Raw genomic sequence first — 24,038 nt, forward strand, 5'->3', positions numbered from 1 at the left:
TATACATACTAGACCCACCCTTACTAAACACACTATACCCATTTTAGAAACAGTGAATAACCATTAACCATACTTTCTTCTAATCAGCTTAGTACTTGATCAGCACTGGGTAAGTTTTCAATTGGTTTTATTGGTTTAGCTGGACCACAAGCATTATCACCCTGACCGAGCAAGAAAGCAATTTTTTTTTTTTTTTGCCACAACCAGGAAAGACTAAATTGTCTGACCAAGCTAAAATACCACCACCAAAATAGAATACTAGAATGATTAAAAATATATATATATAATAATAATAAATCGAATGCAACATACTGTACATACCGTATGCTAGAAAGCTAATCTTTAACCAGCTGTTAACCATTTTTTTATACGTTGTCACAAATGTGCAGTAATTTAAATCAGTACATGCAGACATCTGCGGTTGTCTGGACGTCCAGCTTTATTTTAACCACTGCGACAATCAAAAAACAAGAATACTACTTTTTTGATTTGAACAAAAAGGCATCTTGGCATCATGTTCTCCTCCACCAGTCTTACACACTGCTTTTGGATAACTTTATGCTGATTTACTCCTGGTGCAAAAACTCAAGCAGTTCAGCTTGGTGGTTTGATGGCTTGTGATCATCCATCTTCCTCTTGATTATATTCCAGAGGTTTTCAATTTGGTAAAATTAAAGATTAAAAATTATCATTTTTTCCAGAGCTGTATATTTTTTTCCCCCATAATCATCTTATTGTATTAATAAAATCAGAGCTTTTATTGTATGCCAGGATGTTATCCCACTTCAAATTCTGCCAAAACAAACCAACAAATCAGTTGGAATACCTGGTGGCAGGTATTGCAGCATAGGTAGGAGTGTGAGAGTATGTGAAAAAATAACATCACGCTTTAAATATAATCTGGAGAAGATTTAAAATAGCCAGAGATACAGAGGGGGAGAGAGAGAGAGAGAGAGAGAGAGAGGGAGAGAGAGAGCGCGCCAGCAAGAGGGCGAGAGACATTGGCCTACAGCAGAGTGACGTGGCTGCAGTGGTGCCGCTGCCAGCCTCCTGCATTTGGAACATTTTTCATGCGGCCAGGAGTGTGCCGCCATTCCTCCCATTCTCGATCCCTCCCTCCCTGCCTCTTTCCCTGCCTCTTTCCCTCCCTCCCTCCCTCCCTCCTCCCAGTTGTGAATTCTGATGCCGGTGAATGAAAACGCGTAGGAGTAAGACTCATTCATTCCTCCCTCGCCTCCTACTCACGCTCCCTGCTCACTTTTTATCCCCTCCTCTTTCTCCGTTTTCACTGATGCCGCTGCTGCAGCGCTTGCTGACGATCGCAGGCACATGGCCGAGCCGGATAGGGAGACGGAATCGGGGCGGGATGAGACGAGAGCGGCGCTTTATCGTACATTTCTCTTTTTCTTTCCTTATTTATTTATTTTTGTGTGTTTCGAACAAGTGGTGACATAGCAGAGGGAGGAAATATTAAATAAGAATGAAATAAAAAAATAAATAAATAAAGGAAATGAATTAAAGAAACATGGAGGGGAAAAGGAAACAGAGACAGAGACAGACAGACACACAGAGTGCCATCCTCCTCCAGTCTCAGCACGCCTGATGAAAAATGCAGAGGAATGGAGACCTCCACCTGCAGTGGGTCCTGGGCATTGTTCTGTGTACTCTTACTTATCAATTATTGACAGGTATTAAAAGTTTTAAAAGGCAGAGTTAAAGAGCAGTTACACATTACACACGACATAAAATAAACAACAACTAAACAAACAAAAACACTGGTCTCAAGCCACACGCCGCTGCCTGCAAATAGTGTTTGCTTTTTTGTGCATGACTGCACGGCTGTACGTGCCGCGTGCAAGTACACGAGCACGAGCACGAGCACACACACACACACACCAACACTTACTTCTCAAATTCGGCTCTCCGTTGGCTGGAGATTGGATTAAGGGCAGGAGGCTCCACCTTCCGCTCCTCATACTCTTTCAGTTTCTGTTTCAGCAGGATAATCTGCAAACACACACACACACACCACACACACACACACAAACACAGACACACACAGTTAGCCTTGTCTCAGCTAACATGCACCTGCCTCATTCTAATTAGACCCATCTCACCTGTCAAGGGAAACAGACCAGATTTACACAGATACACAGCATAGGTAATGAGAGCCACCATGAGGAGTCTGCGCTTGTGTTTAGGACTGATGCCACAGGACACCAACACACACTCTAATGATGTGTGTAATAATAGAAAACAGTCCAGTCAACAACAAAGGCAGCCAATAAACCCTTACCTCAGCCTTCTGCTTCTCACATATGACAGCATACTGGCCGATATGGCTGTCCAGACTCACCACGTTACTCTTGAGCTGAATTGAAATACAGCAAAAAAAAAAAAAAAAAAAAAAAAAAAAAGAGGTAAAAATTAGTCCAACTTGTAATATCCATGTTTAAACAGTGTTACTATATTGTTATACACATTTAATTCTTAATTACAAACAACTACAATAGCACTTTATATGCTTAAAACCTTTAAGGACTGTATGAGTAAGTCCATATTTGTCACAATCTAAAATAAACCTTTACTTTTATAATAATTGTATAATAATATACATATTACACTATTATTACTATATCATCAACTTATTGTAGAGCAAGCAAACTTCCATAACCTCAATAAAATACTCTAGTAATATTTTTGCTGATCTCAAATGTTGCTCATAATGTGAGAAGAGTCCATTAGTATGATCATTACAAGTGAAAAGTCATTATTCACACACATTATTCCCTATTAAACACAAGTTTAATTAATGGAAACAATTAAGATAAACTATGCAGTTGTAATTCATATACGTGTATAACAATGCGCACTTCACTGTAGTTAACATTAACAATTCATATAATAACAGTGCAACTACTCAGTTATTAGTAAGGTATTAGCAGTGGGACATTATTTATATTCAATTTATTATATTAGTGAAATAAATTATTGTATGAAGGTGACAATATAATTGTTTTTTTTTTTTTCCAAATAATTTTAAATCTATATATTTTCCACAATAGAAAATATGGTTATCGTTACAGGTCTCATCATTATAGAATAATTTACAGCAGGTATTAATAATAAGAACTACAACACTGTTCAGGTACATAGTAGTTACTCATTAATACAACAAGTTCAGATGCATTCTTTACTTTATTTTAGTAATTTAGTTTAAAATGAAATTCAGTTGAAACTCATTATATAAATGTACTACACACCGAGTGATATATTTTAAGTGTATATTTCTTTTTTTGTTGATCATTACGGTTTACACCCAATAAAAACCCAAAAATCAGTATGTCGGGAAATAACTATATAATATAAGACCAATTGGTACTTTTGGCAGTGTGGGCAGTGTGCCAAGTCCTGCTGGAAAATGAAATCTGCATCAAGAAACTGGAATTACTGAAATAAAGTAACTTTTTAATGATATTCTAATTTTCTTAAGAGATGCACTAGTATATCCTCTACTAAAAGCATGTATACTCATTAGCTGTAAGGGTTGTTTCAGTGGTTTTGTAAAGCATGCTATGGGCAGTGTGTGTGTGTATGTGGTATGTGTGTAAATGGGCCTCACCGTGGATTTGATCTCTTTGGCCCGGTTGGCATACTTCAGCGTGTTGTGTGTGTCCTCGTAGGAGAGGGAGGATGGGCTAACGTTAGCGATCATCACCGTCCTGCAGTTTCCACCCAGAGAGTCTTTCAGCAGCCGCGTCAGCTTGCTGTCTCTATACGGGATGTGCGTCTTCTTACTCTAAACCAAGAGGAAACAACGACCAATATTCAATCAGCTGATCAATAAAGCCTGAACTGGAAGATTCAGAATAGAGCTGTACAGCAGGGCTAGTGCTATAGTATAAAAAAAATAATAATAAATAATAAATATATATATATATATATATATATATATATATATATATATATATATATATATATATATATATATATATATAGCACAATGGTTAAGTCAATATTTTCATGATAGACAAACTGTTATACAAATATTTATTCAGAACATGCTGCACTGCATCTAATTTAACAGGTATTCAAGCATCAATAATATCCATAGCCCTGATGGATAAAGTGAGTATTGACGATGGATGGTTATTCTTGGATGATATGCTTGGGTCAACATAGTGTTTTACCACAATAAAATATATAAAAACTCAATAAAAAAATAGTAAGATTGCTTAAATTCAGCTCAATTATCACAGTAGACTTAAGTGCAGTATCTGTCTCCAATTCCTTTCTCTCTAATTTCAATAGGTCTCCATCCTTATTAAGGCTGGGGGATATGGCCAAAACATACACTACCGGTCAAAAGTTTTAGAACACCCATATATTTTAGTTTACCATAGACAGTGCTGTATTATATCGTCACCTTAGCAATGACTATTACTGCACTTCACCAGATCTTCATCAGAGTTCACTTTTTTTCCTTAAAAGTTTACTGCTTACTTTTGTACCATTAAATTCACTTGATTTTGTACCATTTCAGGTCATTCACTGAACCTGGAGAACTTAAATGGGAAAAAAACATAAATAAATACATAAATAAATACATAAACAAACAAACAAAACAAAACAAATGGGATAAGTAATATGGACAGCATAAAAGCTACCGCCCATTAGACAGACCTGGACAATAAAAAAAAAAAAAAAAAAAATATATATATATATATATATATATATATATATATATATATATATATATATATATATATATATATATATATATATATATATATATATATATATACAGTGCCCTCCATAATTATTGGCACCCCTGGTTAAGATGTGTTCTTTAGCTTCTCATAAATTGAGTTTTGTTCAAAATAATATAGGACCACGATGGGAAAAAAAATAAAGTCCAACCTTTAACTCAAGTAAATTTTAAGGGGGAAATAAAATCCCTGACTAAGAAATAATTATTCTTCATAAAATCACCTGTTCCACAATTATTGGCACCCCTAACAATTCTTAGGAAATAAATTTAATAAAAGTATTTCTGTCACTTCTACAGTAGTTTACGAAGTTGATCAGAGTATGTAGGAACATTTAATTAGTAATTCACAACTTCCTGTTTCCCTGGGGTATAAATATGACGTGACACAGAGGCCATTTATCTTCAACATGGGAAAGACAAAGGAACATACCATTCAAGTGAGGCAGATGTGTGTTGACCTTCACAAGTCAGGCAATGGCTACAAGAAAATCGCTACTCGCCTACACCTGTCCATATCTACTGTCAGAGGAATTATTAAGAAGTTTAAAACAACTGGAACAGTGGTAAACAAGCCTGGACGAGGACGCAAGTTTATTTTGCCACCAGGCACAGTGAGGAGGATGATAAGAGAAATAAAAAGTTCTCCAAAGCTCACTGTTACAGAATTGCAACAAATGGTAGCTTCTTGGGGTCACAAAGTCTCCAAAACAACCATCAGGCGCTATCTACATGCCAACAAGCTGTTTGGGAGGCATGCACGGAAGAAACCATTTCTCACTCACAATCATAAACGCAAACGTTTGGAGTTTGCTAAGCGGTACTGGGACTTCAACTGGGACCGTGTGCTTTGGTCAGATGAAACAAAGATAGAGCTTTTTGGCAACAAATGCTCTAAGTGGGTCTGGCGTAACACAAGAGCTGAGTATGCAGAAAAGCACCTCATGCCCACTGTGAAATACGGCGGGGGATCAGTGATGCTGTGGGCCTGTTTCTCTTCTAAAGGCCCTGGGAACCTTGTTAGGGTGCATGGCATCATGAATGCTCTAAAATACCAGGACATTTTAAAACAAAATCTGGTGGCTTCTGCCCGAAAGCTGAAGATGGGTCGTCACTGGGTCTTTCAGCAAGATAATGACCCTAAACATGTGGCCAAATCTACACAGAAATGGTTCACCACACACAGAATCAAGCTCCTCCCATGGCCATCTCAGTCCCCAGACCTCAACCCCATTGAAAACCTGTGGGGTGAGCTGAAGAGGAGAGTGCAGAGGAGAGGACCCAGGTCGTTGGATGATTTAGAGAGAATGTGCAAAGAGGAATGGTCAAAGATCCCTCTTTCTGTATTCTCCCATCTTGTGAAACATTACAGGAGAAGATTAGGTGCTGTTTTGTTGGCAAAAGGGGATTGTACAAAGTATTAACATCAGGGGTGCTAATAATTGTGGCACACATGATTTGATGTTAAATAATTATTTCTTAATGTGGGATTTTTTTCCTACTGAATAAATTCACTTGAGTTAAAGGTTGTATTTTACTCTTTTTTTTCCATTGTGGTCCTATATTATTTTGAACAAAACTCAATTTATGAGAAGCTAAAGAACACATCTTAACCAGGGGTGCCAATAATTATGGAGGGCACTGTATATATATATATATATATATATATATATATATATATATATATATATATATATATATATATATATATATATACCACAATATTTTAAGACATTTTCACAATACACAGTAGGGGTGTGCCATATCATATCGTACGCGATAATATCGCCAACATTTTTGAATATCTGAATATAATGATATTAAACCCTGAAATATATTGCCATATCACTCATCCCCAATTATCACATCAGGGTGAGACTTTTTTTTTACTGTTTTTTTTTTTAGCAAAAGAAAACAATTCACACTGTTCTTATTTCCTATTAACTATCTACTAGAGACAGATTATATCTGTCCAGTATAATTTATTTTACTGCAGCACTGGATATATGGAGATATATGGAGTGCGTTATTAGTATTGTGCAGTAGTGTATTCTTTAAAAAAAAAAAAAAATATTGCAATATTGAAAATATTGAATATTGAAATATTGCAATATTATTTTAGGGCCATATCGCCCACCCCTAATACACAGTATTTATTGAAATATTTTGAGACGCCTACAAAATGCATCAGCTGTGGCAGACTCAAAAGACTGCTGTTTATTAATACTTTCATGCATAGTACAGTGATTTTTTATTACATTTTGCACACATGCTGCAGATCATCCAATTAAACAGAGTTTACCTTTTCACACTTTTTGTAATATAAATATGCATATGTAAATGTACAGTTAGGTCATAAAGCATACTGTTGGAATCATAAGAAAATTGTATCATGATACGATAAGATATCGCCTTATTGGCCTCTGCTCAACATCATCATCACCATCAGGCAAACTGCAAATTAAAACCAGCAGATAGTCTTTAAAAGTGAACTTATCAAAGTCTCTTCAAGCCATTTTGGAATTGAGTAATAGTGACAGTCTGTATCTCTCATATCAGAAGTGAGTCTCCTCTCTTAATGACAGACCACAGAAAATCAGCAGCTGACCCCGGGCAACCTCTGCATCTAAATCACCAAGTGAAATTCCACCGCTCGGTTGAAAACCCAACGAGCGCGAAGTTTGATGACCAAATTACTGCTCAGCTGGGTGTGTGAACACGGCTGCAGGGCCAGCGCGCATATGGCAGCGGCCCCAGGTGGAGGGAGAGGGTGGATCCGGTTCACAGGGCTGTGATTTTGTGGTGTTGTTCTGTTGTCTTAGCACTAACACACTGCATCTGGTGTCTTAAAGGTAAATGAAGAGGAATTGATGGGGGTTAGGGAATGTAGAAGGGAGATTGTGTGTGTGTGTGTGTGTGAGAATGTTTTTATTACAGTTGCAGCGCGAGTGGTGGCCCGTGGGGAGCTTCCATTTTGCAAAGCGGTGAAACACAGACCTTGTCCCACTTTACAGTCCATTTCATTTCACTGGTAGAAAATTACCACAAAGAGGAAAACAAAAAGCAGTAAACAAAGCAAGATTAACATTAACAGACTTTTATCCAGCTCTAGAAATAGGCTGCAATTAAGATTTCCCTTTAAAATTGAAAGTAGAAGTATTCTTGTTAGGGGAAAGGACAAAATTAGAGCTCCACAGTATATTTAGTTTCACATGCTATGTTTTGTGCTAGGGATGCATGAGGATATAACATGAGAATTACAGTATATTGGTATTGGCTGATAATTGCTCTTGCATAAATATTTAGAACAGATACTTGCTGGCGTATTTATTGCATACTGGAAAAGGACTAAACAACACTACGCAACTATGACTGAGATTGCTGGTTCGAATCCCGGTCATGCAGCTTGCCATCAGCTGCCGGAGCACTGAGGGAGCACAACTGACTTCACATGTGTCGGAGGAGGCATGTGCTAGTCTTCACCCTCCTGGTGTTGTGAAATCACTATTGATCATGGATATACAGGTAAGTAGTAGTAGCTGAATGAGAACTAGCTGAAACGATATGACACATTGATACCATGTCCCACTCTTTGTCAGCACTATTTTCATTCTCAGATTTATAGTCAGGAGCTTCAATAAAATGTTCGATATGACTAAGGTTGGATATCGAACTTCGATATCAAAAAGGTACCGATGGGAATGTCCTGGTAGTACCGTGTACCGAAAGGTCTAAAAAAATTTGGTGCCTGTTTTCGATACTAGATGCATGAAATGTGCATGAATGCTGAGAACGCGAATTTAGAAAAAGGTGCCAAAAAAGCACCGTTTGGGTACCGAATTCAAAGTATGGAACCGGTACTGAAACTAGTACTCAGCACTATATACATATATAAATACATTATATATATATATATATATATATATATACACACATACACACACACACAACGCATCAATACAATAAAATGGAAAAAATACAATAGATCCCAATATCGATATATTACTACCCACCCCTATCCATCAAAACAGCCATGTGATGATAACATACCATGCTTTGGTATGGCTTTGACATGGTTTATCTCTTAATGCTACAACATTTACAGAATAAAGCACTTGGAAAAGATGTCTCATCTTTAAATAAAATAAACACTGCACATTGATGCATGTCTGCGTTTCATTTCTGCCGATTTCTCAAACTAGACTGCTGAAATATTTAAACACACACGAGTAAATGTCCAGAAGGAGCCAGAATGCTCGTCTTCATGGTGTGATTCAAGCGTAGGTAAGGAGAGACGTCTGTGTGACAGGTTAATGTATGCAGATGGCATGAAAACAATACCCACACACTCACGCTGCAGTGAGGCCCAGAGACAGGGACAAACCCGCTCACCTTACCACCAACAACCCCCCACTCCTTAAAACACACAAACACACACTTGGCCTCTGAAGCAGCTACACTCTGCACAGATACTCGAGGTGAACGTAAAAAAATGGAGCTTTAAAACTTAACAAAAAAAATATCGTCAACTTTACTGGAGAACGAATTCAAAGGCAATTAATGGCAATTGGCTTGAATTACCTCCTTATTAGGGCTAGGCGTTAATCGCGATATTCTTCAAATGTACAAATTATTTTTTTGAGCTCTTAAATAACTAATTCAGTTTTTATCAGTAGTTTTTTTTTTACTGTAACACAGTACATATTAGAGCCATAAAATGTTAGTTTCTCTTCTACATTTGCTTTCAAGGAATCAAAATGGTGCAGAGCAAAAAACTCACATGAAACAAATAAATAAACCAGCATATGGCAAGTGCCAAGATCAGTGATGTTTTTTCTGAGCTGGATTACTCACTAAAAGTATATGATGTGCATCATGTCTTTAGTTTAATCTGAATCTGCGTTATTAAGCCTACAATAACAGGTTATAGTCATGATGCTAACAGCCATTGATAAAGCTCCTGAGCTGATTAAATCACAGATTCATAGACTGATTAAAAATTACTTTGAAAATATTTTAATACCAGTGATCTGTATTTTCTATTCCCCCCCCCCCCCCCTCTCAGTTTGACTTACTTAAGTTATTTTTTATTACTCCATGTGGTGGCACTAATTGTTTAAACAGAGTAAATTGGCGGCGAAGAATTTTGGTTGTAAAATTCTGTGAAATTGACACCAATAAATCCATAATTCCCGGTATTTTATCATCTTCGGTAACACAAAGGTTGTGAAGTATCAGAAATAATTGTCTTGTGGTAAATCAAGTATCGCAGTATCATGATATCGTTACCACGGGCGAAGCATTGCGCTAATATTGTATTGTGGTATACCTTGTGATCCCTACCCCAAGACAACACAAGAAAAGACAAGACCCTTGCTCTACAGAGGCAGCTCACCAATCCCGGGTAACAAACCCACAACCTTGACATTAAAGGTCCAGTGCTCTAACCCCTGAGCCACCACTGCCCCTTTAGACTTATAATTTGTATTATTTGCTTGATGTTGGCTGCAGAATGATGACAACTTATGTGGTCTACTCATTAAGATGTTTTTAACAAAGGTAACAGTGCAAATTTAAATCTTAATCTTATAAGTCTTATTCTTGCTGTTGCATTTTATTTACTATAAAGCTTTTCACTTCTGCCAACTCTCAGGGCATCACCACCCGTAGCATAAACAGGCCTGGGAAAAAGCCTTTTCATAAACCGACCGCAGTACTGGACAAATAAACACGCGCTGGATGCAGAATATAAAGCATCCTTAAAAGGCGAGCTGCGCTCTTCAGACAAATAAACAAAAACAAACAAGAGAAAATGATTTGGATGTCTGTCTTTTAGCTCAGTCCTTCAAGCATACCTAGTACAAAATAATAGCTCAGTAAAAACACACACCCCCCCACCCCCAGCCACACCCACCCCCACATCGATGAGTTTAGCCGCTGTTAAAACAGTTACTCCACCCAACCCAAGTCGCACCTCAACCACTTAACGGTATAAATTAGGGCTGTCAGGGTGGCTCAGGCTGGAGTGTGGTTTTAATTATCACTTCATAATGGCCAGCATCACCTGCTCCACACGCCCACAGCCCTCAACACACTCCGTCCACTCCCGTTAACTGGAACACGGAGACAGAGAGAGCAATAGGAGGAGGAAATAAATAAATAAATAAAAATAAGCCTTGGCTGCTTTTAATTAGCAGCTGACACAATGGCTAAAGGTCAAAGGTGAAGAGCTCCAATAACTTGGAGAGTTCTCCCACTGCATGACAACAGCCACAGGGTCTGAAAGCCACCTATAGAAAATGAAGAAACACGCTCGAAATAGAACCAATGTGGAGGTTTTCCCGAGTGCTCGGAAGTAGGTGGAAGGGTGGGCGATACAGCCCTAAAATAATATCACGATATTTCCTGGTATTTTTGTGATACCGATAATCTTGGTGATATGACAAAACATTGAATTGAAAATTAAAAAAATAAAAAATAGTTCAAGAATACACTACTGCAACAAAATAAAATCTACATTTTATTATTGCATATATAATGATATGGCACACCGCTGAGACATAAAAAAAAAATACAAGAATTTTATGAGATTTGTAACAGAAGTCAATGATCCAGAATTTCATGATACGAATAATAATAATGTTCTCCAAATATCTCCATATATCCAGGATTAAAGTAAAATAAATGATACTGAAGAGATAGAATCTGTCTCTAGTAGATATTGTATATAATGGGGAATGAGAACAGTGTGATTTTTCTTCTGCTAAAAACAGTTGTGGTACCCTGATGTGATAATTATATAATGATATGTCACAATATTTCAGGGTATAATATCGTTTGTGATATTCAACATATTTTGTGATATTATTGCGCACGATAAGACAAGTATGGTGGACAAGAAAATACATTTAAATTTTTATATTTTTTAACAAAACATTTAATTAATTACAGAATGGTAAATGCATTATCTGATGAAGTAATGTGATGTTAAGAAATACTGTGTCGATTATCCAAAGAAAAAAAAAAAAAATAAGATTATATATATATATATATATATACAGTGAGTCCAAGAAGTATTTGATCCCTTGCTGATTTTCTTTGTTGGCCCACTAATAAAGACATGATCATTCTATACTTTTAATGGTAGATGTATTCTTACATGGAGAGACAGAATATTAAAAAGAAAATCCAGAAAATAAATCTAAGGAATATATATGAATTGATTTGTATTTCATGGAGTGAAATAAGTATTTGATCCCTTAGTATTCATTAGCAGTTCTGGCTTTTACAGACCAGTTAGACACTCCCAATCAACTTGTTACCTGACCTGAAGCCACCTGTTCTCACTAATCACTTGTGTGAAAAACACCTGTCCACAGAATCAGACAGATCACACAGATTTCAAGTCTCCAACATGGGTAAAACCAAAGAGCTGTCACAGGACCTCAGAGTCAGAATTGTTGACCTTCACAAAGCTGCAATGGGCTACAAAAAGTTTAGTAAGGTGTTGGATGTGAAAGTAACAACTATTGGTGCAATTATCAGAAAGTTTAAAGAGTATAACATGACAATCAACAGACCTCGGCCCGGTGCTCCAAAGAAGATTTCACCTCGTGGGGTGGCAATGATGCTGAGAACGGTCAGAAATCGTCCTGCAACCACTCGGCAGGAGTTAGCAAATGACCTGAAGGCAGCTGGGACCACAGTTTGCAAGGAAACAATTGGCAACACTTTGCGCAACAATGGATTCACATCCTGCAGTGCACGAAAGGTACCCCTGTTGAAGAGAGCACATGTGGAGGCGCACCTCAAGTATGCCAATGATCATTTGAAAGATGAACCAAGTTATTGGGAGAAAGTTTTGTGGTCAGACGAGACCAAAATTGAACTTTTTGGCCTCAACTCCACCCGCCATGTGTGGAGGAAGAAAAATGCTGCCTATGACCCCAAGAACACTGTGCCCACTGTCAAGCATGAAGGTGGAAGCATAATGTTTTGGGGGTGTTTCTCTGCCAAGGGTACAGGGCTACTTCACCGCATCACTGGGAAGATGGATGGAGCTATGTACCGCACAATCCTGAGGGACAACCTCCTCCCCTCTGCCAGAGATCTGAAAATGGGCCGTGGTTGGGTCTTCCAACATGATAACGACCCGAAACATACAGCAAAGGCAACAAAGGATTGGCTCAAGAAAAATCACATTAAGGTCATGGAGTGGCCCAGCCAGTCGCCAGACCAAAGGAGCTGAAGGTCAGAGTTGCCAAGCGACAGCCCACCAACCTTCATGATTTAGAGAGGATCTGCAAAGAAGAGTGGGCCAAAATTCCCCCTGGTGTGTGTGCTAAACTTGTGGTTAACTACAACAAACGCCTCACCGCTGTGCTTGCAAACAAAGGCTTTGCCACTAAGTATTGAGTGTGTTTGGCAAGAGGGATCAAATACTTATTTTCCTCATTGAAATACAAATTAATTAAAATATATTCTTTAAAATTATATTCTGGATTTTTGTCTTGATATTCTGTCTCTCCATGTTAGAATATATCTACCCTTAAAAGTGCAGAAGGATAGTGTCTTTATTAGTGGGCGAACAAAGGAAATCAGCAAGGGATCAAATACTTCTTGGACTCACTGTATATATATATATATATATATATATATATATATATATATATATATATATATATATATATATATATATATATATATATATATAAAATATATAATTTTTTTTTTTTTTATACTATAGCACTAGCCCTGCTGTACAGCTCTATTCTGAATCTTCCAGTTCAGGCTTTATTGATCAGCTGATTGAATATTGGTCGTTGTTTCCTCTTGGTTTAGAGTAAGAAGACGCACATCCCGTATAGAGACAGCAAGCTGACACGGCTGCTGAAAGACTCTCTGGGTGGAAACTGCAGGACGGTGATGATCGCTAACGTTAGCCCATCCTCCCTCTCCTACGAGGACACACACAACACGCTGAAGTATGCCAACCGGGCCAAAGAGATCAAATCCACGGTGAGGCCTATTTACACACATACCACATACACACACACACTGCCCATAGCATGCTTTACAAAACCACTGAAACAACAACTAATGTGCTCTTTATCCCTTACAGCTAATGAGTATACATGCTTTTAGTAGAGGATATACTAGTGCATCTCTTAAGAAAATTAGAATATCATTAAAAAGTTACTTTATTTCAGTAATTCCAGTTTCTTGATGCAGATTTCATTTTCCAGCAGGACTTGGCACACTGCCCACACTGCCAAAAGTACCAATTGGTCTTATATTATATAGTCAAAAATGTATTTTTGTCTTGATATTCTGTCTCTCCATATTAGAATATGTCTACCATTAAAAGTGCAGAAGGATAGTGTCTTTATTAGTGGGCAAACAAAGAAAATCAGCAAGGGATCAAATACTTCTTGGACTCACTATATATATATATATATATATATATATATATATATATATATTTTTTTTTTTTTTTTTGATAGTAGTAATAGTAATAGTATTGATTTTCTTATAATTAGTTTACATATAAAATTGTTTGTCAGACAGTGGTTTGTTTAGTGTGGTGTTGTGTTTAAAGTCAGTCAGCCAGTAGCTTTTGTTTTACTCATGCATATTTAGTTCATGCATATGATGTGAGTTTATCTACAATGGATTTTCCTAAAATTAATGCAATGTATTAGAATCACAAGCCCTGTAGCCTGATACAAATCTTCCCGCTACATTCCTGCCAACACACAGCCCTATTAGCTGAGAGCACGAGTCAAATGTCAAACGTCAAACGCTAATCTAATAAAGGCAATGTCATCTTTGGGTGTAAATCTCTATTTGTGGTGGAAACGATCCATTTGAACAGTGGATTAAGTCTTTTAGATTGGCATGTTATGTCATTCTAGCACATTACTCCTGTGAAATGCGATGTCGTGGGACATGAAAGAAACATTTTCCCATTTTATGCTGTTTAGGAAAAGGACAAACAACAAACACGACACTGTAGCTGAGACACGGTGCTGATGCTGACTCGCAATCCTCCAAAACAAATAGGAAAGCAGTTAATCACAGTTCACGGCACGAAACAAACACTCAGAGGCAGATTTAACAGCGTTTTGTGAGACTACAATCTATAGCAGTCACGCGCTAATGGGATTGGGTATAAATTATTCTCCATCCCTCTACGAGCAGAGAGGAGGAGGAGGAGGAGGAAGGAGGGAGGGGGGAAATCTGGATATAATTCCACACAGAGTCTGTGGTGCCGGAGTCGAATGCAGCGCACAGACAAGGATCCCACACACAGACGCAGACACACAAACAGAGGCCCCCGAGGACGGGGATTAGTGTACACAATAGAGCCTGGGCTAAGAGAGGTGCAGCTATCTTAGCACAGATAGCATCAGGCCCTGAGCCATGGAGCCGTTGGGTCCGGCCCAAAAGAGAAGGGGGGGGGGGCGGTTCTGATACCCTGGGAGAGACTGGCGTGAAAGCGTGCTCCTGTAGGATACGAGCACCCAGCAGATCACGCCTGGATTCGTGCCAGAGGACATCAGTGACAGACGCAAGAAGGAAAATGGGTTTATTACAAGGCTGGCCTAAATAAAGAGTCTGAAATCTTGTCCAGAGCCCAAATTCAGCTCAAGAACTGAAGGTTTGAGGACCTGACCTGACCTAGCCTGACCCACAGAACCACATTCAGAGGGTAAACCCAACAGGAGCCTGGCAAATTCCATCTAAACCCAACCTGATCCTACTGAACTACATCAGGTTTAAAGCCAGAAACTGGCCCAAGCTCAAAGAGTGTGCAGAGTGTGAAACAGGCCTTAATAAAAGTACAGAATAAATTACCACATACAGTCATATGAAAAAGTTTGGTCACCCCTATTAATCTTAATCATTTTTAGTTCTAAATATTTGGGTGTTTGCAACAGCCATTTCAGTTTGATATATCTAATAACTGATGGACATAGTAATATTTCAGGACTGAAACAGAAAATGTGGAATATGCATTAAACCAGAATTTGACCGGTGCAAAAGTATGGGCACCCTTGGCACCATTTTATTGATTTGAATACTTCTAACTACTTTTTACTGACTTACTGAAGCACAAAATTGGTTTGGTAACCTCACTGAGCTTTGAACTTTATAGCCAGGTGCATCCAATCATGAGAAAAGGTATTTAAGGTGGCCAATTGCAAGTTGTTCTCCTATTTGAATCTCCTCTGAAGAGTGGCATCATGGGCTCATCAAAACAACTCTCAAATGATCTAAAAACAAAGATTGTTCAACATAGTTGTTCAGGGGAAGGATACAAAAAGTTGTCTCAGAGATTTAACCTGTCAGTTTCCACTGTGAGGAACATAGTAAGGAAATGGAAGAGCACAGGGACAGTTCTTGTTAAGACCAGAAGTGGCAGGCCAAGAAAAATATCAGAAAGGCAGAGAAGAAGAATGGTGAGAACAGTCAAGGACAATCCACAGACCACCTCCAAAGAGCTGCAGCATCATCTTGCTGCAGATGGTGTCACTGTGCATCGGTCAACAATACAGCGCACTTTGCACAAGGAGAAGCTGTATGGCTGTATGCGAAAGAACCCATTTCTGCAAGCACGCCACAAACAGAGGGCAAAAGCAAAAGCACACCTCAGGCGACTCTGTTTGTGGCGTGCTTGCAGAAATGGCTTCCTTCGCATCACTCTCCAATATATTGCACATTTTCTGTTAGTACAATAAACCTCATTTCAGTCCTGAAATATTACTGTGTCCATCAGTTATTAGATATATCAAACTGAAATGGCTGTTGCAAACAACCAAATATTTAGAACTAAAATTGTTTAAGATTAATAGGAGTGCCCAAACTCTTTCATTAACAATAATAAAAACATCATTCCAAGATGTTTTAACTAATATAAAACTAATATTTTCATTGAAACATTGGCACGCTAAAGAGTTTGCAGTTACGGATTTAGATTAAAAGTGTAAAACTGAGGTGAATACATTATTTGTCAATAAATGATTATATTATCTGCGAAACTTGTGAAATTTTATGCCGTAAAGTATCATTGAAAGGAAGTGTTTGGAAGGCACAGCGGCATATTTTCAGGGTTCTGTGTCGTCTCACTATATCGACTTTCTTGCTCTCGCGCCAGACAGCTCTGACCATTGGGAGGAAACAACGTACTCGCATGGTTTATTGGCGCATATTTTGGTGTGTTTCGGTTTGTGCCAGTGTTAAACCAAACCAGATAGAGGGAGAAAACTCTTGAAGTAAACAAACTCATCAACTGATCCGGACCACAGAAACTTTCACAACTACAGGTGTGAAAAAGGCCCAAGTTATCTCAGCTAGCATTACTATCCTAGCCCTGTACAATTAGTTCATGTCTTTCAGCTAAGAAACAGTAGGTGCCAGTTTGTGAAGACAGAGACAAATCATACAAGGTGTGATAAGTGATGCTAGACATTTAATTTTACTAACTGGTGCGAGAAGAGTGTAAAAATATTGACCCAACAATGTGAATGCCACAAAGGCACACCTGGGATCTGCACTAGCCAAGGGGTGGGCAATATTATATCGTATGCAATATATTGTGACACAGAAATATCATGATATTAAAAATCCATATCGTGATAATAGGGCTGTTCTGTCTTAAAAGTAGTCTATTATTTACTGTGAAGCTTTAGGTGTATTTATTGTTTAATTGTTATAGTTTGCAGTTTATATGCATGCTAAATATTCTGCAATATTATTTGCTGCATTATATTACTTTATGCTATATTATTTATTTTGCCACATTATGATTATACTGTTATACTATTATACTATATTCCTGAAATTAATTAATTATTTTAGTTTTCCTATATCTCCAAGTATATCGTTATCGCAAAAATACCCTGAAATATCGTGATATTATTTTAGAGCTATATCGTCCACCCATATGCTAGCCATTTTCCATATTTTCTCTGCATCACATAAACAGGGAAAATACCAGCTTATTATTTTTTTAGTGTTAAGATCCAGTGGAAAGTGAAAAGCCAAACTGAGGGGCTAGGCTAAAAGCTTGGGTGAGCCATATCGTATCGTACGCAATAATATTGCCAATATTTTTTAATATTGTGAACAATATTATACCCTAAAATATGGTGCCATATCACCCACCCCTAATCATCACATCAGGGTACTACTTCTTAGCAAAAGAAAAACTACACATTTCTCATTTTCCATTATACTAAAAACAGATATCCCTACAGTATCATTTATTTTACTTTAATCCAGGATATATGGAGATATTTGGAGTGCATTATTAATATAATTATTATCATGACATTCTGTATCATTGACTTCTGTTACTAATCTGACAATTCTTGTATATAATTCATTTTAATTTTCATTTTGTTGTAGTAGTGCATTCTTAAAATACACTCCTAGCAATAAGAACAGTAATCTCACTGTGAGGACACAACATGTAAGATGTACAACTGCTGTATCTAGTAAGCCACTTGAAATTAATCTGTTTTTGTTACAAATATTCTTACAAAACTGTGTGTAGATAAAATTCAGCTTCTGTGAGCAGCAAACAGTGCCAAAAAACAAAATCATAGTATTTTAAAAGCAGGGGTCACAGGATTTTCTTTTTTTACAAGCCTTCCATAAAAAGGATAATCGGTATGTTTCATTCTGAGCCAAAACATGAGGGCAGTAAATAAGCTCATAACATTGCATCTCAGCATTTTTATGTGGCGACCAAGCTTTCTTATGTACCATTTATGCATTAAAGAACAACATAAAATACTCTGTAAACCCATTGCTCAGCACCTGTAAGCGATTATGGAATGGATTCTGTATTCTGCCCACAGTGTCAGCGTCGCTCCATGTTTCCATATTTAGAGCAGTCATTTGAGGACAGGGTCCAAGGCATGGCATCCCTTCTGCAGAACAACTGAACAACTGCCACTGTGGCTGTGCATGAGTGTGTGAGAGTGGGTTTGGGTGCTCGTGTGTGTGGTGCAATTTATTCATTCTAAAATTCCAGTATGGAGAAACCTCATCAATCTCACTTGACTTACTGCCCTTAATTGCAGCTTCACACATACAAAACGCCATCTATAATAAGTGGCAATTTGTTGTAATGAGAAACAAGTGTGCAAATTATATTAGCTCACTCTGCAAATGACTAAAACACATAGGTGAGCCCTTCGCATATTAAATATCACCCTGCTGATACTCTACTTGAGGTGATTATTTACAGGGGTTAGACAATGAAACTGAAACACCTGGTTTTAGACCACAATAATTTATTGTGGTGACGGACAGTTCTGGTGGAAACAGGAGAGTTGAGGTGCACATTGAATTCTGCCGTGATTTGATCAGTCGTGGTTTTATGTTTTTTGGATACAATCCGGGTTAGCACCCGAACAACCCTTTCAGACAGCTTCCTCTTACAGCATCCACAGTTAATCCTGTTGGATGTGGTTGGTCCTTCTTGGTGGTATGCTGACATTACCCTGGATACCGTGGCTCTTGATACATCACAAAGACTTGCTGTCTTGGTCACAGATGCTCCAGCAAGACGTGCACAAACAATTTGTCCTTTTGAACTCTGGTATGTCACCCATAATGTTGTGTGCATTGTAATATTCTGAGTAAAACTGTGCTCTTACCCTGCTAATTGAACCTTCACACTCTGCTCTTACTGGTGCAATGTGCAATTAATGAAGATTGGCCACCAGGCTGCTCACATTTAGCCATGAAACCTCCCACACTAAAATGGAGAAGAAGAAGAAAAAAAAAAAAAAAAAAAAAAAAAAAACAAACAAACAAAAAAAAAAAACAGCGTTACCTTAGGATCAGCGAGTGTGTTGATGACGTTGCCCAGAGCGAGGAGAGAGCGGTTGATGTTGGCTCCTTCTCGGAGACGAGCCCCCTTAGCGTTGGTGGCGCTGGCCCTCTCTGAACCCGCTAGGTCAATCAGGCTCATCTTAGCCACCCGCACGTTCGGATTCAGACTGGCTGTCTTATCCTGCTGTCTCAGATAGATCTGTAGAGGAGGAGGAGCAGAGGAAAGATCAGGAGCAGACATGAAAAATACAAAATTTAGACTTTACACTTGATAAAACACAGTGGATCAACACCAGCAGATGACATGTCTCTCCAAACCATCACTGATCATCAGTAAATTTTACATTTCATTTGTAAATCGGGGGAGCAGAGTCTGGAGGAAGAGTGGAGAGACACACAGTTCAAACTGCTTGAGGTCTAGTGTGAAGTTTCCACCAATCAGTGATGGTTTGGAGAGACTTGTCTGTCATCTGCTGGTGTTGATCCACTGTGTTTTATTATCAAGTCTAAAGTCAGTGCAGTTTTGTTTTCCCAAAAATCTTACAGCACTTCATGCTCATTCCCTCTGCTGACAACATTTAAGGAGATACAGATTTCATTTTCCAGCAGGACTTGGCACACTGCCCACACTGCCAAAAGCACCAATTGGGCTTATTAAATATTCTAATTGTTTGAGACACTGATTTTTGGTTTTTCATTGGCTGTAAGCCATAATCATCAACAAAGAAATAAACACTTACACTGTGTGCAAAACATCTACAGCTCTGAAAAATTAAGAGTTTCTTTAATTTCACCAAAGTGAAAATCTCTGGAATATAAACAAGAGGAAGATCACAAGCCATCAAACCAAACTGAGCTGTTTGGATTTTTGCTCAAGGAGTAAAGGCATAAAGTTATCCAAAATCAGTGTGTAAGACTGGTGGAGGAGAACATGCCAAGATGTATAAAAATGGTGATTAAAAACCAGGGTTATTCCACCAAATATTGATTTCTGAAGCTTTGCATCTTTTTTTGTTATTTCAGCCATTTCTCATTTTCTGCAGGTAAATGCTCTAAATGACACATTTTTTATTTGGAATTTGGGAGAAATGTTGTCTGTAGTTTATAGAATAAAACAACAATGTTCATTTTACTCAAACATAAACCTATAAACAGCAAAATCAGAGAAACTGATTCAGAAACTGAAGTGGTCTTTGGTTTTCGAGATGCACATGTAAGAAACAGGCCCAATCATGTTAATACCCTTTCCTTGCATATGCATAGAAATATGTTGTATGACCATACGGTGGTCCACAAACCTGACTTAAGTCATGTACGTGTACTGTACAATGAGTCACTAACGTTTTGGTGCAGAGAAATTGATCCACTGGAATGTCACTTTGTGGATTTTTTAAATACAATTGTCTAAAAGCCATGTATGTAAAAAGAGTGTGTTTCTGAAAAAGCAGAGCTGTTGTGTCTGGAATCTGTGCAGATGTTGGTTTACCTGGAATACGGCATGGGAGCGGGAGGACGTGGCGTTCATGTCAGTGGGGTGCTGCGTTCTGTTTCGGTTGCCAAAATCCAGAGCTTCAAGAATGTGCTCTGCAGATTTGGGCTACAAAGAGACCGACCACACACAAACACAAACACAGACACAATCATCATTATCAATGGCAGCCTTTAGTGGTCTGTGGTTAACTCAATCAGAGGAGAGAGAGAGAGAGAGAGAGAGAGAGAGAGAGAGAGAGAGAGATAGAGAGAGACTGAAAACGAACACATGCAACATAGAATCCGGACGTTTCTTAGTGTACATGACGATAAATGCTAAAGCAAACCCACAAACATAAATCCACTCCAGTTATAAACATGTAAAACAGGCCCATACCACATGTGCTAGAGAGCAAAGCCATAGAGAACATCGCCACATTTTCTGCATCTTGCACTGATTGTTTTGTGCTTCTCACACAGACAGTAAAAAACCTTTTAATAAAACAAAATATTTTTTTTAGTACAAGTGCCTTATGCTTAAAGATTTACACCTCCAGGAACTCATTTATTTAAAGTCCTTAATCCAGTTCGGTTTTCCTTCTTCACCATTAAGAAAGATCCAAACTACATAAGCTCTGTTCTTATTGGATGGCTTGTACTGTATCTTATTTAAAGAGCACTCTAGACTAAAAAACGCCCTTTAACATTGAATATTCTCTTTATACTTGTACATATTAGTTGGTTTGAGGAAAGTTAGTTATGTTAGAGTTCGGCTTTGAGTTGCTTTGTTTTTTTCAGGTGTTGTGCTAAATTCTAGCTCTGTTTCAAAATTGTCTCCCATTTGAGTACACACTTCAGACCCCCTGCATCAGAACGAGTGTAAAACATTCTCCTCGGATTCCATATATTTCTGTTTATAAATGAGGGTTAATCTACTGTTACAGTAAATAAATTAATTCACAGTCTAAACGTTTGATTTGGACCCAAACTGAAACCTGAGCCACAAAAAAAAAAAGCCAAATAATGCCAAAAATAAAATAAAATGAATAAATAAATAAATAAAATGAATTAATTAAAATACGAATAAAATGAATAAATAAAGAATAATGAAGAATAAAATAAAAAATGAATAAAGGCAACAAAAAACAGAAAAAACAATACAAATAAAAACATACATTATTAATAATAATAAATAAAATACAAAAAAATAAAAAATAATAATAATAATAAATTTAAAAAAGTGTAAACGAACCCAAAACACATTGCCAGCAATCAGATTAATCAAACCACTTCAGTAGGTGATCAGAGACCCGATACAACAGACCCCCGATATAATTCACTGCATAAGTCATTAAAATATGACTTATGTGAACTATGACTCTTGTTAGAATTAAATCCACAATTTTAGTAATTATGGTTAAGAACCTCAGACAGTACACAGCACGATTAGTCAGCAGACTTTGTTTGAGGGAGGGATCTGTAACTACTGTTCTTGTCAAGTCAGCAGATGAGGGAGATTTAAGTACTTTCAAATAATTAGCTTGTTCGTTTTTCCATTTAGCACAAACTTCTTGACTTAAAGCTACTCCTGATATAATTTACTTCATAAGTCATGAAAATATGACTTGTGTGAACTATGACCCGTGTCAAATGGTTAGAATTACACACCTGGTGAAGTGTGAGGCCTTGGACCACCACTCCTTTTGCACCGTCTTCCCGAACTGCCAGTGGACCAGAGTTGGCCAGGAGGTCCCGAATCTGCTCGTTATAAACCTGTTCAGTAAAAACAGCCAAAGAAACAAATGTGTCTCAGAGCACAAGATACTCCCTTAAGGCCCTTTTCTGTAGAAAGTTCCTTTAAGCAAGGAACACAGCCAGAAATGCAGAAATGAGTAACTTCACAGATGATCTTTCACTTTTGTAACCACTATTATTCACTTATTCTTCCAAAATCTTCAAGACCCTCATCAGTAAATGTAGATAATACCATTATTTATTCACAATGGGGTGGATATTTATGAATGCTTACCTCTAGATAGGAAAAAGCCACCTCAAAGACTTTCTCCTCCTTAATCTGATCCATTCGGCTGAAGAGCTCCTTCATGGTGAGGTACATAACCCCTGGGTTATCACTGCTGCCCAGCATTGTGTGAGTTTTCCCCGCTCCAGTAGCTCCATATGCAAAAACTGACAAAACACTCAATTTTAAACATTGACAATTAATTAAATATGATGCTAAACTTTTGTGTGGGGGGGACAAAAAGCTGATTCGTTTTCTGTGAGTTCTGGTGTCAGGAATCATTACCTTCTATAAACCGTATCAACTTCTCCCTTATTGTTATGTCAGAATAAAGAAGCCTGCGTATTACCACCCTTGCACCCCCTCACCTGTCACTAGATCAGTTGAAGACCCAACATTTCAGTTATTTTGGCTGAAAACCTCAGACAGTTCACAGCAGTATTAGACAGCAGACTTTGTTTGAGGGTGGGATCTGTACCTACTGTCAGTGTCAAGTCAGCAGATGAGGGAGATGTTAGTACTTTCAAATAAATAATGAGTTTGTGTTTTTCTATCACAGCTAGTATTTTGCCATTTTCCACAGGCTAGCAGTAACGTGTGGTAAACCCTCAGTGTAAACATGGTGTGGCCAGGAAGAGCTTATTTGCATAAAAGTGACAGAGCCCTTCAACGGCTCATTTTGAAAGGGACTGAAACTGGCAAGAATATATCTGGTGAGATCTGTATCTTTATGTGAGAATTATACTGGGCAAAAACTTCATAAAAATAAAAGAAGTATATGTAATATGAAAGAAAAATAAATAAATAAATAAATAAATAAATCCCCCAGAGACCCTGCATTGCTATATAATATACTTGCAGACAGAACCACCACAGCTGAGGTAAACCTATGATTAGAATAGCACTGGTGATAGAAAAAAATGCATTGTGCTT

The 24,038-nt window shown here is 37.8% G+C and overlaps 1 protein-coding gene across 1 annotated transcript in view; it reads right to left on the minus strand.

Moving 5' to 3' along the window:
- kif18a (kinesin family member 18A) overlaps positions 1-24,038 on the minus strand; it is a 52,967-nt gene that overhangs the window by 24,503 nt on the left and 4,426 nt on the right. Inside the window, exons 3-9 of the mRNA XM_022667147.2 lie at positions 23,115-23,272; positions 22,754-22,858; positions 21,102-21,212; positions 19,617-19,814; positions 3,623-3,799; positions 2,297-2,371; positions 1,907-2,007 (exon numbers count right to left, since the gene is read on the minus strand). Coding sequence (XP_022522868.2) covers positions 1,907-2,007; positions 2,297-2,371; positions 3,623-3,799; positions 19,617-19,814; positions 21,102-21,212; positions 22,754-22,858; positions 23,115-23,272 — 925 coding nt within the window. The remainder of the gene's footprint in view (positions 1-1,906; positions 2,008-2,296; positions 2,372-3,622; positions 3,800-19,616; positions 19,815-21,101; positions 21,213-22,753; positions 22,859-23,114; positions 23,273-24,038) is intronic.

Source organism: Astyanax mexicanus, chromosome 23 (assembly GCF_023375975.1).
Source record: "Astyanax mexicanus isolate ESR-SI-001 chromosome 23, AstMex3_surface, whole genome shotgun sequence".
Classification (NCBI taxonomy): domain Eukaryota; kingdom Metazoa; phylum Chordata; class Actinopteri; order Characiformes; family Acestrorhamphidae; genus Astyanax; species Astyanax mexicanus.